At 50.1% G+C, this 16,866-nt stretch overlaps 2 protein-coding genes across 2 annotated transcripts; one reads left to right on the top strand and one right to left on the bottom strand.

The window, feature by feature from the left end:
* The first annotated feature begins 4,205 nt into the window (after positions 1-4,205).
* Positions 4,206-5,511, top strand: LOC121155044 (vomeronasal type-1 receptor 2-like). Its single transcript, XM_040978225.1, has one exon. It carries the CDS (start codon positions 4,579-4,581, stop codon positions 5,509-5,511), a length of 933 nt encoding a protein of 310 aa, XP_040834159.1. The 5' UTR covers positions 4,206-4,578.
* A 5,114-nt stretch (positions 5,512-10,625) lies between these two features.
* On the bottom strand, positions 10,626-11,942 carry LOC121155043 (smad nuclear-interacting protein 1-like). The gene has a single exon (XM_040978224.1). The coding sequence runs from the start codon at positions 11,940-11,942 to the stop codon at positions 10,776-10,778; it is 1,167 nt and encodes a 388-aa protein (XP_040834158.1). The 3' UTR covers positions 10,626-10,775.
* Between the last annotated feature and the right edge of the window lie 4,924 nt (positions 11,943-16,866).

Below are 16,866 nucleotides of genomic sequence, written 5' to 3'. Positions count from 1 at the left end.
GTTCCCTTTGCTGTACAGAAGCTTGTTAGTTTGTAGTCCCACCTATTTTGGCTTTGCCTGCCTGTGCGTTTGGCGTCTTTCCTAAGACTTTCCCCGTTCCAGTTGGAGAGCATTTCCCATTTTTCTTTAGTAGTTCTATGGTTTCTGAGTCAATCCAGGTCCTTGAATCATTTGCCCAGCAGCTCAGTTGGTGAGAGTGCCACAGTGGGACTTGCAACAGGTCTGAAGGAGTTTGCAGACAAAAGGTGGGCCAGCCCGAGCAGGCATGAGGGCGCACTGGTGTCAGTCCTGGGGCAGAGAGCCAGATGAGGCTCCCTGGCGGACACTGTGGGTGCTGGGAGAGAAATGCTTAGGTGACATCGTGGGACAAGGGCAAGGGCAAGGCTGGCGTTCAGGACTGCTGGCGTCTACACCTCGACGTTTCCGCCCCAGGGTCCTTGTAATCTGGGTACTGTCCCTGTCGGAGGACTCGGTGGAAGTGCGCTCACTGCTGGGCATCCTAGAGAATGATGGGAATTGAGAGTGGCCTGCACCGAGGGCAGAAGTGAGGGTGACCTCTCAGAGCCAGAGTCTCTGCCGGCTCGGAGGACCAGGCTTCATTTGGGGATGTGGATATCGAACCTAGACCCAACTGTACGTGTGTCTGACACAGGATTCCAGATATTGTCCAGACAAATGAGTTTTCTCTTTTAGCATTCGTTTCACAACCAGGGAAACCAATGGGTGCTTAGCAGAATTCAGTGTGGATAATTCTGGCGACCCTTGGGCACTGCTGAATCAAGATGTGGGTGACTTATGTGAACAGGATCTTCCAGCTAAGACACCTGAAGCAGGTGCTTCTCCTTGAGAGAGCCAGTCACAGCTGCTTTCCTGCAGGAGCCGTGTTCCATGGGCTTCCCTTGCTACTCTGCTCAGCATCAATGAAGTATGTTTTCCTAGAACTTGTCAGTATTCCCACTTCCAAGTTGATTTCCGTTGTGTGGTCTGAATGAGTCCCATGACTTCTCGTGTGTGTGTGGTTGACATTATGTTCTGCCTTTGCTCTCATCTGGGGTCCATTGGGGACACATTCCCTGATTGTTTTTGTGTGAATGTTCAAAGATGATGCAACTTAGGGATTGGTAAATGCGGGATTAACTTCTCAGGATAGAATCTGGGAAGCTTTGAATCCACCGGGACACAGAAGCCTGACACGTGAACGCAGCAAGTATCAGATCTCACGTTATGCACCTGTCGTCGGAGATCCCAATGTGCCATCAGAGGTCGTGAGAAGGGGATCTCCAACACGTTGCCAGGCTCTCCAAAGACACCCACCAGAGGCTTGTAATGGGCTTTGGGAACTAGCAGCTGACAAAGCCTGTTGACATGTCCTCAGTTCCCCAGAGTGCCACCACAGATGAGATCATTATTCCAAGGGGAAGGAAGGTTGCAGAAGTGCAAACCTTTATGGACCTTCCAGGCTGCCTTCCCTGATGATGCTGCGTGCCACAGCCTTTGCACCGAGCCGGCCACTGTGGCAGAGCAAGACACTTGGGTGAGTGTTTTTGGTTTCTGTCTGAAAGGCAGAGTTGGTAAAGGAAGTGTGGGTTCCTGTTCAGGCTGCCTCTGGGAGAGCTGCAGTTCTGGGGGCAGAAACCAGCCAATGAGGGAGAGTCACTCTTTTGCTTCAGGCTGAGCTAGCAGGAAGAGAAGGGTCCCAAGTCCTCAGCCAGTGCCTGGTGGCTTTTGATGCTGATGTTGAAATCGGGCTCTGAAGGGCTGAAAGAATGATGTACTGGGCTCAGTCCAGCGTTCGTATCACCTTGCGCAGATCAGATTCCAATGGTAGGATTCTTGTGAGTGTGGTTATAACTGCAGGCTTGTACCCCAGACTACAATGGGACTATACAGAAATATCTAAGTCTGTTTAGGAACCAGGATGTGAACTTGCTCCTGAAGTTTCAAGAGCATGTTTGTCAGACTCGGTTTATGAGCCAGGATGGAGGCAGCGCCGCCTGTGTGCAGGTTGACTGCTGAGCACTGAGGCATGTTCTCCACGTAAAGTTGGCAGCACATGCCAGGGGAGGATGTCCTGATGGGAATGCTGAATGACGGCCAGCGGGACCAAAGGTATCGTGTGCTGTTTCCTCTTAAGAGTCTAACAGCCAAGCTGATCAAACATTTCCCCGTTTCCACTTATGTACGCACACTTCATGTGTTCAAGACTTCTTTGAAATGTCTTGTGCACTGTTATTTGTCACAAATCTTGTTTCATTTAAAGGCAGTTTCAGTTAGCTTAAGCACTTGTATGTACAAGGATGCAGCCTGAAACAAGTCCCTTGATTCCCAATGAGCCAACTTTCAATCACAAAGTAATGTGTAATGCTTTATAAATCAGAGCAAAATTAATGTTCATATTCGGGGGACAGATCAGTCGCTCCTGTGGTTCCATAAACTTCCTTCAGTACAGACACAAGAAACAGGTCCGACACATTCACAGAACGCTGGTGCTGTGTTTGTATTGAGTTATAATGCACAGCTCTGGGGAACTTCACAAAATCCCCCTGTGAGTGCAGCATCTGGATCAAACAGCAAAAGTACTGCCACCTTGTGCCCCTCCCTGGTTGCTACACTCAAGATTGCAGTTGTGTTGGGTGTCACCTGTACCTGTGCAATTTAGGAACAGAGATGACATATATTCTGGCATTTTGGAGATTACATCATTTTTGCCTGTTTTTTTTTCTTTGGCGTAAATGTAATTCTATACCAAAAAAACCCTCTTTAAATCCTACATGATTTTTGAATGTGGCGTTGATGCTCATTGCTATTACAGGAGTGTATAGGATGGTTGTATTTGTATAATGTTATTGTAAGCATAAGGGATCCACTGTGTGAATATCAAACAATGGATGGAGCTATTCTACTCTTAATGGGGATGTGGATGGTCTTCAAGTTGATGTTGTTATCACCAAGGCTGGTATGTCAATTCTGGAATCATTGATAACACATATTTATCTGGGTGGATCTGGAAAACAAATTGTTGGCATATGTGTTTATATTCTGCCTACACTGCACCAGTTTTATCCAGTTTTATCCCTTATCGCCAGTGTGTGATGGTTTTAGCCACACCCTCTCCATTGCTGGCTATTTCCTGCCATTGTAAATTTTGATTTTTCATCTATTTGAAAGGCATAGAGAAGTTTTCCTTTTGCCATTTCACTCCCCCAAATGCCCACGATGTTGGAGCTGGGCCCGGCTAAAGCCAGGAGGTTGGAACTGGTGTCTTCACTGTGCTAAATTTGCTCCCTTCCCGGTCTTTTCACTGAGTCGAAGTAAGAGGACAGAGAAAGCAGTGGTGTGGTGAAGAGGCAGCTGGAGGGAGAGAGATGGACTGTGTGCTGGGCCCGTCCACACAGCCGCCAGGCAAAGTGAGGCAAAGTCAAGGGCCCATAACTCCATTGAGGTCTTCCAGGAAGGGACCAACCCTTGAGCCTCCCGAGGATTGCTTTAATGGAAAGTTGGATCTGAAGCAGAGGAGGGACCAGAGCCCAGCACTCCTCCGAGGTGGTGGCTTCATCCCCGTGCCGGGTCACCTGTCCTATGCCATTTTGCTCTCTGCTTGGCGTGTGATCATACCAGGGAGTGATTTTAAGTGAATTTCCATGAAAACCAAGAACACGGAACATTCCCATGTATTTATTTAACAACAGACTATTTTGGAAGCCACCGTTGAACTGCTTTGCCTATATTAAATTCCGTGTGTTCTTTAGGGAGTCTTTGCATTAAATACAGTCTGGTGTGTGTCACACATGTCTTCTTTGAACAGACCCAACTTAAACACGATCCAGTTTCTCATTTCAACCATAGATAATGTTTTGTGCTGTTTAAGCATCATTTGCTGCTGCTTCTTTACTTTTTTAAGTCAGATGTACACAGAGGAGAGACAGAGAGGCAGATCTTCCGTCCGATGATTCACTCCCCAAGTGACTGCAACACCTGGAGCTGCGCTGATCTGAAGCCAGGAGCCAGGAACTTCTTCTGGGTCTCGCACGCGGGTGCAGGGTCCCAAGGCTTTGGGCCATCCTCCACTGCTTTCCCAGGCCACAAGCAGGGAGCTGGATGGGAAGCAGAGCTGCTGGGATTAGAACCAGTGCTCATATGGGATCCCACACATTCAAGGTGAGGACATTAGCCACTAGGCATCACCCTTGGCCCATTCACTTATTCCAAGATCATAAATATTTCATACAATTTCTGTCGTCTATCTTCAAAATCCAGATCAGCAACAGTCTGACTTGCTGTGGTGTGGACAGTAGCTACTGTGGTCTGTTAAATTTCTGTGTCGAGAAAATATCAGTGTAGTCTGGCAATATTGATTTGGTTTCTTTCCCTTTGCTCCTGTTCATCGCTTCCCCCAGCAGCACACCACCTCATGCCTCTGGTTGATGCGGAATTTAACTGGTAATCCTCCATCACCATGTGCATCTTGCTGTCTGAAGAAATCGCACAGCAGTACATGGTGAAGTGACTCTTGGGGTCAAAATCCTCGTGTTTTTGCTGCGAGAACCGATTGCGATCATTTGAAGTGTGAGTGGAGGGATGATCTTCGGGGATTTCTTCAGCGGAATGATCTGCTTAGCACAGAACGCTGTCGGGATCCTGGGCAATTTCTCTGTCCTTTACTACCAAACGTTCTTTTATGACTCCAAACACAAGTTCCGGTCTACCGACTTGATTCTCAGGCACCTGATGATGGCCAACTGCTTGTTGCTTCTTTCTACCGGAGTTCCCCATATGATGACAGCTTTCGGGTTCAAACATCTCTTCCTTGACTTCGCATGCAGACTCGCTCTGTATGTTCATAGAGTGGGCAGGAGCGTGTCCATGAGCAGCATCTGCCTCTTGAGCGTCTTCCAGGCCACCACCATCAGCCCCATGAGCTCCCGTTGGCAGGGTCTCAAAGTGAGAGCCACAAAGCACCTTCGGTTCTTCATTTACCTCTGCTGGGTGCTGTACATGGTGATCAGCCTTGTTTTTGCTTTCTTTTACTCCAACACAAGGAATAGCAAAAACATGACAAAGAAAACGTACCTAGGGCTCTGTTCTGTAGACCATGACCCAGTGGCCAGCTTGTTATACATGGCATTGATTGTGTTCCCAGAAGTCGTGTTCTCTGTGCTCATTATCTGGTCCAGTGGCTCCATGATGTTCATTCTGTACAGGCACAAGCAACAGGTGCAACACCTTCATGGATCTTGGCACTCTCCGGGCTCCTCCCGGGAAATCAGAGCCACCCAGAGCATCCTCGCCCTGGTGTGTACCTTTGCGTCGTCCTACACCCTCTCCTCCATCCTTAACGCATACCAATCCATCTCCGATGATTGCAGCTGGTGGCTGGGAAGCATCAATGAACTGAATGCTGGGTTTTTCCCCACTGTTAGCCCCTTTATCTTTATGAGCCGTGACCCCCATGTGTCTAGATTCTGCTTTCATTGCGTTAGGAACACAAAACTCCGTATCAGAAAGCCATAAGTTGAATTCATCTTTCCTCACCTGTTGCCATCCAAATAGATATTTGTGGGTGAACGTTGGTTGAATGGGAGACATATGTCCCTCCAGGGACAGAGCAGAGGTGATCACGGCAGATTCTCCAGTTTGATGCCTGGTGAAATAGCCCTCAGGCAGGTGCTGTTTCAGCCAGACTGCAGGAATTGAGTCCGTCCTTCCAAACCAGCACATTTGTAAGGAATGTTTCCAGGAGCACATACAGTGAAGGGAGTTGGAAGAGAATTCTCCATGAGCTTCTATGTTGGCCTTGTGAGCAGCCTTGGGTGTTGACTGTGCCTTGTTAGATATTCACGTGAACACCAGCCTTGGGAGTCGGGAGCAGTAGGCAGACTTGTTCCTACCTTGAATAAATAAAGGCGATTTCTCTCTTTTGGACAAAAAGTGTGGAGGTTGTTCAGGGATTGTCTAAGAGGCATTTTTCCTCTTGAATTTCCCCGTTTTTAGGGGATGTTCTGTAGGATGCAGCCTTGCTCCATGTGAAGTGTCCATACATAACAGCATGGGGTGCGGGGCTGCAAGGCACACCGTGGCAACTGGGATGTTCATTCTGCCTGCTGTGTCATAATAAAGGCCTTGCATTTCAATCTAAGACTGTGCCTGTCTTCTGCCACAATCTCTGAATGGGTGTCAGGCTTCACTCCGACTTCCAGAGTTTCCTGATGGAATGTTACGTGTTACTGAATACAGTCTGTGTAGCTCCCTAACTGTTCTATCAAATTGGACTGATTGTCCACGTCGCAATCAATCAAGATTCAGACTCAGGTGTGCTCTTGGAAGAAGCAATGGGTGTGTGCCCCGCTGGAGGAGCATGTAAAATAAGTGGGAGGGGCTATGGGCCAGGTAAGAGCATGGCTGGGAAGTGTTACACTGCCTAGATGAAAGAAGAAATGCGAGGCTCCACTGGCAGGTCACAGTATTGGGAGGCAAAGCAACTGCTGTAAGAGAATATTAAATCATTTCCTCAGATGCACTGGACACCCTTACAATGCTTCAGCTTCTCATCAAGCATTTTCAGACTGCAATTGACTGAGGAAAACTAAAGCCATAGTTAGGGGGTACAATGTGACAGACGTGCAACAGGGACACAAGCAAAGGCAGACATAGGCATGAAGGACGCTAAGCACTGGTTAGGAGTTCAAGGGTGATGTTTAGTGTAAAATTAAAAGGGACTAAACTGTGCAACAAGTGAAGGGTGTTGGAGGTATTAGGATTTGGGTGGGGAAGCAATGTGACAACCAAGGCGGCATTAGGCATGGCACATTAGCCAGTATCCAGTTAAGGTGGAAAGGGCGAGTGAAGAGCTTTGTTTTGGTGTGAGGGAAGGGCGATACAGACGCAGGTGGCTGACCTTGACTGGCTGTCATGTGTTGAGTGTAGTGTAGGTGAAGGAGTTGGAGCCTGAGACAATGAACTTGGTGGGGAGAGGCACGACGGACACAGGCTCATGGAGAGAGCTGAGGAGGATGGACTGGATAGGGATGACTTAGGGACCGGCAGGAAAAGAACATGGACTGTGGGGCTTTGAGAGGCCAGACTCAGACTCAGGGGGAAGCTGAAGAGGAGTCATTCCTCAGAGTGCTGGGCCGAGGTTAGAAAAGAGGCTAGAGTGATAGGAACCGAGCATCAATCCAGCTGATTCTAGAAATCCACCAAGACAAGCATCTGATAGAGTTTAAGAAAAGAACACCTGGGCTGCCTACAGACAATGGCGTTTGTGGACGTCAACTTTTGTTTCTCTGTTTGGCAGAGAAAAAGTTTTTAGTTCATCTTCCTCTTCTTCTGTTTGAAACCACTTCTCTGATGGCTGGTCTATTTCAATAATTCACATGAATTGAATTATCCCGGTGGGTGCTCCAACTGCTTTCTGCTCTCTAATGGGATCGTGACTGGGAGTCATGAGTGTCCACGCTGGCCCACGCTGGCCCATGCTGGTTCATGCTGGCCCACACTGGCTCTGCTGGTTCACGCAGGCCCATGCTGGCTAATTCTGGCTTACGCTGGCCCACGCTGGCCCACGCTGGCACACGCTGGCCCATGCTGGTCCATGCTGGTTCATGCCAGTCCACACTGGCTCTGCTGGTTCACGTTGGCTCACGCTGGCCCATGCTGGCCAACACTGGCACATGCCGGCACATGCTGGCCCACGCTGGTTCATGCCGGCCCACACTGGCTAAGCTGGTTCATGCTGGCCCACGCTGGCTTGCTGGCCGGCTGCTGCACACGGCACAGCAGTTACAGACAGAGGCACACAATGTGCCCGTGCGTCTTCTCCCAGCTCATGGAGAACCTAGGATCTGTGTGTGTGCTGTGTCTATGATAAATCCAGGTGTAACGTATATTCACAACACAAGTCGGGATGTCTACAGCTCTGCTGCTTCCACCACCAGTGCCCGAGAGCGGCTGTGACTCCGCCTCTGTGCCCAGTCTGTAGTTACAGCCGTTGTAGCTGCTATGCAGCCACAGCTTCTTGGGTTTTAGTCCACTTTACACATCAGGGTCAAAAGTGACTTCTCATACGCTTATGCGTGCTCTCTCCTCTCGGTGTCTGTCCAAGCTTTTTTTTAATTTTGATGCTCTTTATGTAGTTGATTAAGGCACAAAGGGCCAAGGGCGACCTGAAAGTGGACAGGACAATTGTTTCCACATTCTGGGTTTTCCTCCCTGAATCTGGGGGATGGGAGAGACGAAGGGAGAAGCCGCATCCACCCTCCCACCCATCGCAGGGTCCCCGATGTGGGGCAAGAATTTTAGCCACTAGGCTACCACACCAGACTCTTTTGCATTCTTTTTAACTGTTTCCTGTGGACATGCTATCTTCAGAATTAAATTCTCTCTCTCTCTGTGTGTGTGTGTGTGTGTGTGTAAACTTGAAAGGGCTTATAGGAGTCAAAAATGCAAATTAAAGGGATAAGCTTCTGTGCAGGGCCTGGCGTTGTGGCCTGGACAGGAAAAGGAGCAGAAAGATGGTGAGTACAGCAATGATGTGATGAATTCTGATGACCTAATACTCATTCTGAGTTGTTTCTTTGCCAGCACATCAGGAAAATGAAGACCCATTTGTGCAAAGGGTGTGGTACCATTGCAGATCGACTTATTTCCGAATAGAGTCATTAAGAAATACCAGATGGAGCACTGAAGTAGAAATTAAAACTCAGAGATATTCATCACAATGCAGTCCACGAGGTTGGCTTTGTGCTGTAGCAGATTGAACCATGTGCATCTCGTTGGGTGATGGCGAGGTGCCTGCTGCTCCACTTCTGGCCCAGCTCCCTGATAATGGGATGAGAGCAGCAGTAGAGGATGGTCCAAGGGTTTGGGACCCTGCACCCACACAGGAGACCCGGATGAAGCTCCTGCCTCCTGGTTCCTGGCGTCTGGCTTCCCAGCTGGGGAGTGAACCAGCACATGGACGATCTCCCTTTGTGTCTCTCCCTTTCTCTCTGTAACTCTCAAATAACAAATGTTTTTTTTCCATTATAACCCACATGGGATTTATAAATATTGTTGGCAGGATAGTAGGAATTCACTGGATATGGTTTGTTATCAAAGGTGGACGTAATTATTCAATTAAAGTTCTCACTTGATACCCAGGTGATGCTACTACTTCTTGATTCACTACTGCAATACACGTATAAAAGTCTTTATTTAAAAACGGGCACTATTTTACACATCAGCGATGCTGAGCAGCACAGCTTATGTCTGCCTGAAGCTTGCTTCCATTCTCAGGGGAGAAACCACGTCAAGTGTTGTACACAATACATTTGACAGTTTGAATGAAGTGATCAAATTCCAGTAAAAATCACATTGTATCAAAACTGAAAGAGGAGAAAAAATGACCAAGAAGTCTTCCAGCTATCATCTGAATGGAACTCGTAATTAAAGGCCTTCCCAGGAAGACAGTGCAAGACCCCATTGGCTTTACTGGGGAATTTTAGACGTATTTAAACGAGGTATCATCGAGAATACAGAGAGCTCGTTCTCTGCCAGCGTGATGTCAGACCTCACAGTGACATTCAAGGAAAGTAGGTAGGGAAGCCATCTTTCTGTGAACAAGAAACAGAAGCAAGTCACTGACACTGATTTATAAACTGTGTCCCAACCAAGTGTCGTTCACCCAAGAAATGCAACGGTAGTTGGGTATTTGAAATGAGTCAGCATGATGTAGGGTGATGTGAACAAAATGAGGCATTTGTAATAAGTAGACAAATTCCAACACCCACTTGTCAATGTCCTTTATTTTTTGGAGATCACTCTTACAGGAAGCAAAACAACTAGGAATAAGGGAAAATATTCAGTCTAATTAAAAAAAAAATATTTCCACAATCCTCTAAAATTTCCTTAATGGTGATAAGAAAACGAGAAAGCTTTTTCCTCCTCAGTCTGTCGTCATCTCAGTCTTAGAAATCCCATCATGTGTTCAAGTGTTCTTACACTCTTTGCCCATGTCCGCTCAGCCCAGGATCCAGGCGGAGCTCTCAAACCCTAAAGTGACAGCCACAGTCCTTACACCGCACGTCGTCTGCAGGATCAACAAACCAGGGGTGCAGAAGTAATCCCTGAGCAACTCGTAGTCAGCCGAGCGGCCCCAGACCACACAAGGCAGGATGCGGCTGGGACTCGGGCCAGGGTCCAATGAGGCACAGTTCCAAGGTGTCCCTGAGCCCCTTCCTCACATCCTCTGTAACTCAGTCTCGGGATGCGGGGAAGCCACGTTGGCAGCTGTGTCACTGGTTGGGGTGGTGTCCTCACTCAGGGCCCTCTCCAGACTGGCAGGCAGGGAGTGGAGGAGTCTCTCCCGCAAGTCCTGGCCCACGAAGACGTAGAGCATGGGGTTGAGACAGCTGTTGAAGAAGGCCAGCGAGCTTGTTGGGTTCACCAGGACGTCGAGGATTTTGTACTTGCCAAGAAACAGCATCTCTTTCAGCCAGACTGTGCTTAGAAGGGCAACCAACTGAAAGGTGTAACCAACAGACAAAGAAGGAAGCCACCACGGCAGTGAGGACCCGTAAGGGCCGGCTGGAAGTTATCATGCCTTTCCTGTGCATCTTGGCAGCCATGGTAGTAGGGTCACCCTCCTGACGAGGCTGACGGTGCGGTGGTTCTGGGCCCAGATCAGATGCAGGGCACAGATGCAGCGGTCCAGGATGCGGTGCTCCTGGCGTCATCCTAACGCCTTCCAAGAAGGAGGAGCCCTGTCAGCGTGGACTGCTTCTCAGCTTGCTAGCTGTTCAAAGCCCGCCTTCCTCCTCTTGGTCATCCTCGTCTTCCTTCCCGTCTAGTTCCGAGGTATCTGATGACTCATGCAGCAGAACGTACTCTCTGCTGCTGAAGCCGAACTGGAGTACATCCTTTTCCTTCAGTTCATAGTACCTGTGCGGCTCAAGGCGCTTGTTGTTCAAGAAGGTTCCATTGCCTGAGCCAAGGTCGATGATGTAGGGCCTCACCCTGCGGCCGAAGGTGCCATCTGCGCGGGTGTACTCCACAAGGCGGTACTGAAGGACGGCGTGCTGCTTGGAACAGGAGGGGTGGTCCATGGGGATGTCTGCGAGGAGGCGGTGCCGCCCCAGGAGGTAAGCGCTCTGTCTGTGAATGTGCATGACAGGAAGGACTTGGTCGTTTTTAAAGGGGTAGAGGCGCCAGCGCTTTCTGGGGATCCGTGCTTCTGGCGGCTCAGTGTACTGAAGAACCACCCCCCGGAAGGTGTTGGTGTCCTCGAGAAGGGCTCCAGAGAGTTCAAAGCTTGGCTTCTCCTTCACAGCTGCCGCTGTTTCTTTCTTACCAGCAGGTCGAGGCACCACCTCCTGCGACTCATGACCCCCGCCACGGACTTGGTGCTGCTGGCGATGCTCATGGCGCCGGGCGGCGTCAAACTCCCGCTGGTCGTCCTGAGCCTGCAGGCTCTGAAGGTCTCGGTCGTGTCCTTGAGCCTGTGCGCTGGCAGGCCGCTCTGGAGAGCTCCTGTGCTGACGGGAATGGCCCTGCTGGTGCCTGTCCCTAGCTCTCCTGTGCTCCTGCTCTGAGGGCGCACGATGAGGATGCTGCCATTCTTGCCGTCCTGGTCCTCTCCGAGGGTGCTCCTCTGGTTCCTGCTTCCCCTTGACCGCTGAGTGGTGAGGACTCCAGGGAGACTTGCTTCTTCGGGCAGAAGCCTTGTGTTTCTTCCTGGCCGGGGACCTGCTGCCTCCCCAGGCTCTGCTTCCTCCACGCCAGGCCGGCTGGGACAGGGGAGCACCCGGGGCCGGCTGGTGCGGGGCGGGCGGCGGCTTCGCCTCTGGGCTGAGCCCTTCCTGCTTCACCACCACCTGGGCCATGGTTGGTGCCTGGCCCACCTTGTCCTCCTCCCTGCGCCTCTTGCGGCTCTTGCGCTCCTGCTGGCTCTTCACCTCCATCGACATGCTGGGCTCTGGAAGCACAAGTAAGCCGACCCGCTGAGCTGCTCCAGCTTAAATACAATGAGTGACGAAATGCACCTTGGGACTTCCGCTTCCTGGGGGCACGCCCTCCCAGCAAGCTCTGCGGCAGGAGTGCGAATCACGTGACGTCTGCCCCTGGGGGCGGGGCAACAGGAACTGGGCTGGCTCGCAGGGCGGGAGTTTCCAGCTGACAAAGCAAAGGACCAAGGGGCAGGTGCTGTGCCTTGACAAGCCAGTGCTCTGTCTGCAGCTTTCCAATCAGGCTGCTCAACCTCCTTTCCTCTTGACCTGGGGAAGCAGCGGCAGTGGACGGCCCACGTCCCTGGGCCCTGCCAGGATGAGGCACCTGGCTTTGGATCAGCGCAGCTATGGCTGTGGAGGCCATTTGGGGAGTGAATCATCAGTTGAAAGATGTCGTTATTTAAAGCAGCTAGCTTCTCAAGCATATTCGTGCCCGTTCATTCCATGTGGGCCACCTGAGTACACAGCAGTGGGGAATTCTTTTGCCGATTCATGGGTGTTAACGTGGCCCTTAGAGATGTTATTTAGCAACCATCTACAGCAGAAATATACAATAAAGCAGGCAACAAAGTTGTGCACCAAGGTGTGGAAATCCGAAGCGACCTGACTGAAAAGCTGCCCTAGTAGTCTGCTGTGTCTTCATTTAATTAGTTGGGAACTTCATCCCCAGCCTTTCCCTGAGGTGATTAAACAGGGGCTCTGGGAGGGGACCCGCCCATCTCACCCAGATAGCGAAGTAGCCACAGGACGGGGATTCGAACCCCTGTCTTCTCTGCTTCCTGAGATGGCCCGGGAAGCCGAAGAGGGGCCCAGTGGAGGAAGAAGCCTGAGCCGCACTGAAGCCGAGCTAGCCCTGCACCCTGTGGCTCCCGCTGGGCAGGAGGAGGGTTTCCATGGTGACCTCAAACAAGGCCCAATCAGGAGAAGGTGCTGGCCACTGGGGCTGCCACCCGCAACGCCGCCATGATCCCCCAACCAACTCTCTGCTCAAGTATGACACCCCGGCGTTGGTGAGCTGCAACACAGAGTTCCGTGGAGTTCCAGCTGCTGGTGGAGTTCAGATCACCATTAGCTGAAGGCTGCTGGAGTATCAGTCACTGCAACACCACACCCTTGTGTCTGCTGCCTTCCTGTATCTGTCAGTCTCCAGGTACCGCTCTGAGGTTGTTCTGTCCTCTCCTGTTTCCTGGAATGTGTCCTTTCTGCTTCATCCTGATTAAATGTTTCTCTGTCCGTTTACACGTGTCCTTAGCCTATTCCGCCATCTTGATTCTCAAAGGATGCTAGGGAGGCTGACATCTCTCTTGAACCATGCTCCTTCCAGGTACCAGGTGCCTGCCTCTGTCTGGCCACAGCATCTGTTGGTAAGGCCATACATCGGGAGGCTCCAGATGAGGTCAGGCCTGCTCATCTTGCTGAGGGGATTAGAGTAATGAATGAGGAGCTGGGTGTTCATATTTTGACGCTCGAGCTGAAGAATGCTGCTGTTGAGTTGCTTGATAAACTCGGCACCCATACAGCCTGAGTCAGCCATTACAGTTTTAAGATCCCTGGGGGAGGGGCTTGGTAAGACCTCCCTAGGATGATCTTGTGGTCTCGCTCTGATGTGGAAAGCAGATGAGGCTTGAAACCAATAAGGGAAGCTGGACTGAAGGAGTTCCTTGAACGAAGACTGGCCATAAAGTGCTTGCTGTTCTTGTCAAGACCCAAATCCTCTAAGCAGGCTCCACAGTGGTTTCCATATTGGTTGTACTAGCCGGCACTGCCCCCAGCAGTGACGGAGGGTGCCTTTCTCCCCACGTCCACACCGACAGGTGTTCAGTTCTGAATGTAAGCCAATCTCACCGGAGCTAGGCGGTACCTCAATGTGGTTTTCATCTGTATCTCCCTGATGGCTAGGGAGCCTGAGCATTTTTTCATGGCAGCCATTTGAGTCTGTTCTTTTTTGAAAAGTGTCCATTTCCTTTGCCCATTTTTTTCAGAGTTTTTTTGGGGTTCTTTTGTTTGTTTTTGTTCTTGACTGCCTCTCAGTTTCTGAAGCTCTGTAAATCCTGGATATTAGTCCTTTCATTCGTGTAGTATGCAAAAATCTTCTTGCATTCTGTTGATTGCTTCTTCAGTTCAATACTAGTTCCCTTTGCTGTACAGAAGCTTGTTAGTTTGTAGTCTCACCTATTTTGTCTTTGCCTGCCTGTGCGTTTGGCATCTTTCCTAAGACTTTCCCCGTTCCAGTTGGAGAGCATTTCCCATTTTTCTTTAGTAGTTCTATGGTTTCTGAGTCAATCCAGGTCCTTGAATCATTTGCCCAGCAGCTCAGTTGGTGAGAGTGCCACAGTGGGACTTGCAACAGGTCTGAAGGAGTTTGCAGACAAAAGGTGGGCCAGCCTGAGCAGGCATGAGGGCGCACTGGTGTCAGTCCTGGGGCAGAGAGCCAGATGAGGCTCCCTGGCGGACACTGTGGGTGCTGGGAGAGAAATGCTTGGTGACATCGTGGGACAAGGACAAGGGCAAGGCTGGCGTTCAGGACTGCTGGCGTCTACACCTCGACGTTTCCGCCCCAGGGTCCTTGTAATCTGGGTACTGTCCCTGTCGGAGGACTCAGTGGAAGTGCGCTCACTGCTGGGCATCCTAGAGAATGATGGGAATTGAGAGTGGCCTGCACCGAGGGCAGAAGTGAGGGTGACCTCTCAGAGCCAGAGTCTCTGCCGGCTCGGAGGACCAGGCTTCATTTGGGGATGTGGATATCGAACCTAGACCCAACTGTACGTGTGTCTGACACAGGATTCCAGATATTGTCCAGACAAATGAGTTTTCTCTTTTAGCATTCGTTTCACAACCAGGGAAACCAATGGGTGCTTAGCAGAATTCAGTGTGGATAATTCTGGCGACCCTTGGGCACTGCTGAATCAAGATGTGGGTGACTTATGTGAACAGGATCTTCCAGCTAAGACACCTGAAGCAGGTGCTTCTCCTTGAGAGAGCCAGTCACAGCTGCTTTCCTGCAGGAGCCGTGTTCCATGGGCTTCCCTTGCTACTCTGCTCAGCATCAATGAAGTATGTTTTCCTAGAACTTGTCAGTATTCCCACTTCCAAGTTGATTTCCGTTGTGTGGTCTGAATGAGTCCCATGACTTCTCGTGTGTGTGTGGTTGACATTATGTTCTGCCTTTGCTCTCATCTGGGGTCCATTGGGGACACATTCCCTGATTGTTTTTGTGTGAATGTTCAAAGATGATGCAACTTAGGGATTGGTAAATGCGGGATTAACTTCTCAGGATAGAATCTGGGAAGCTTTGAATCCACCGGGACACAGAAGCCTGACACGTGAACGCAGCAAGTATCAGATCTCACGTTATGCACCTGTCGTCGGAGATCCCAATGTGCCATCAGAGGTCGTGAGAAGGGGATCTCCAACACGTTGCCAGGCTCTCCAAAGACACCCACCAGAGGCTTGTAATGGGCTTTGGGAACTAGCAGCTGACAAAGCCTGTTGACATGTCCTCAGTTCCCCAGAGTGCCACCACAGATGAGATCATTATTCCAAGGGGAAGGAAGGTTGCAGAAGTGCAACCCTTTATGGGCCTTCCAGGCTGCCTTCCCTGATGATGCTGCGTGCCACAGCCTTTGCACCGAGCCGGCCACTGTGGCAGAGCAAGACACTTGGGTGAGTGTTTTTGGTTTCTGTCTGAAAGGCAGAGTTGGTAAAGGAAGTGTGGGTTCCTGTTCAGGCTGCCTCTGGGAGAGCTGCAGTTCTGGGGGCAGAAACCAGCCAGTGAGGGAGAGTCGCTCTTTTGCTTCAGGCTGAGCTAGCAGGAAGAGAAGGGTCCCAAGTCCTCAGCCAGTGCCTGGTGGCTTTTGATGCTGATGTTGAAATCGGGCTCTGAAGGGCTGAAAGAATGATGTACTGGGCTCAGTCCAGCGTTCGTATCACCTTGCGCAGATCAGATTCCAATGGTAGGATTCTTGTGAGTGTGGTTATAACTGCAGGCTTGTACCCCAGACTACAATGGGACTATACAGAAATATCTAAGTCTGTTTAGGAACCAGGATGTGAACTTGCTCCTGAAGTTTCAAGAGCATGTTTGTCAGACTCGGTTTATGAGCCAGGATGGAGGCAGCGCCGCCTGTGTGCAGGTTGACTGCTGAGCACTGAGGCATGTTCTCCACGTAAAGTTGGCAGCACATGCCAGGGGAGGATGTCCTGATGGGAATGCTGAATGACGGCCAGCGGGACCAAAGGTATCGTGTGCTGTTTCCTCTTAAGAGTCTAACAGCCAAGCTGATCAAACATTTCCCCGTTTCCACTTATGTACGCACACTTCATGTGTTCAAGACTTCTTTGAAATGTCTTGTGCACTGTTATTTGTCACAAATCTTGTTTCATTTAAAGGCAGTTTCAGTTAGCTTAAGCACTTGTATGTACAAGGATGCAGCCTGAAACAAGTCCCTTGATTCCCAATGAGCCAACTTTCAATCACAAAGGAATGTGTAATGCTTTATAAATCAGAGCAAAATTAATGTTCATATTCGGGGGACAGATCAGTCGCTCCTGTGGTTCCATAAACTTCCTTCAGTACAGACACAAGAAACAGGTCCGACACATTCACAGAACGCTGGTGCTGTGTTTGTATTGAGTTATAATGCACAGCTCTCAGGAACTTCACAAAATCCCCCTGTGAGTGCAGCATCTGGATCAAACAGCAAAAGTGCTGCCACCTTGTGCCCCTCCCTGGTTGCTACACTCAAGATTGCAGTTGTGTTGGGTGTCACCTGTACCTGTGCAATTTAGGAACAGAGATGACATATATTCTGGCATCTTGGAGATTACATCATTTTTGCCTGTTTTTTTTCTTTGGCGTAAATGTAATTCTATACCAAAAAAGCCC

This window comes from Ochotona curzoniae, unplaced genomic scaffold (genome assembly GCF_017591425.1).
Source record: "Ochotona curzoniae isolate NIBS_2020 unplaced genomic scaffold, NIBS_Ocur_1.0 contig_2861, whole genome shotgun sequence".
In the NCBI taxonomy this organism is placed as follows: domain Eukaryota; kingdom Metazoa; phylum Chordata; class Mammalia; order Lagomorpha; family Ochotonidae; genus Ochotona; species Ochotona curzoniae.
Note: the sequence above shows the minus strand (reverse complement) of the source record. Positions and strands in the feature narration are given on the sequence as shown.

Coding starts and splice junctions, on each gene's coding strand:
- LOC121155043 (XM_040978224.1), bottom strand. CDS start 11,942: ATGTCGATGGAGGTGAAGAGCCAGCAGGAGCGCAAGAGCCGCAAGAGG.
- LOC121155044 (XM_040978225.1), top strand. CDS start 4,579: ATGATCTTCGGGGATTTCTTCAGCGGAATGATCTGCTTAGCACAGAAC.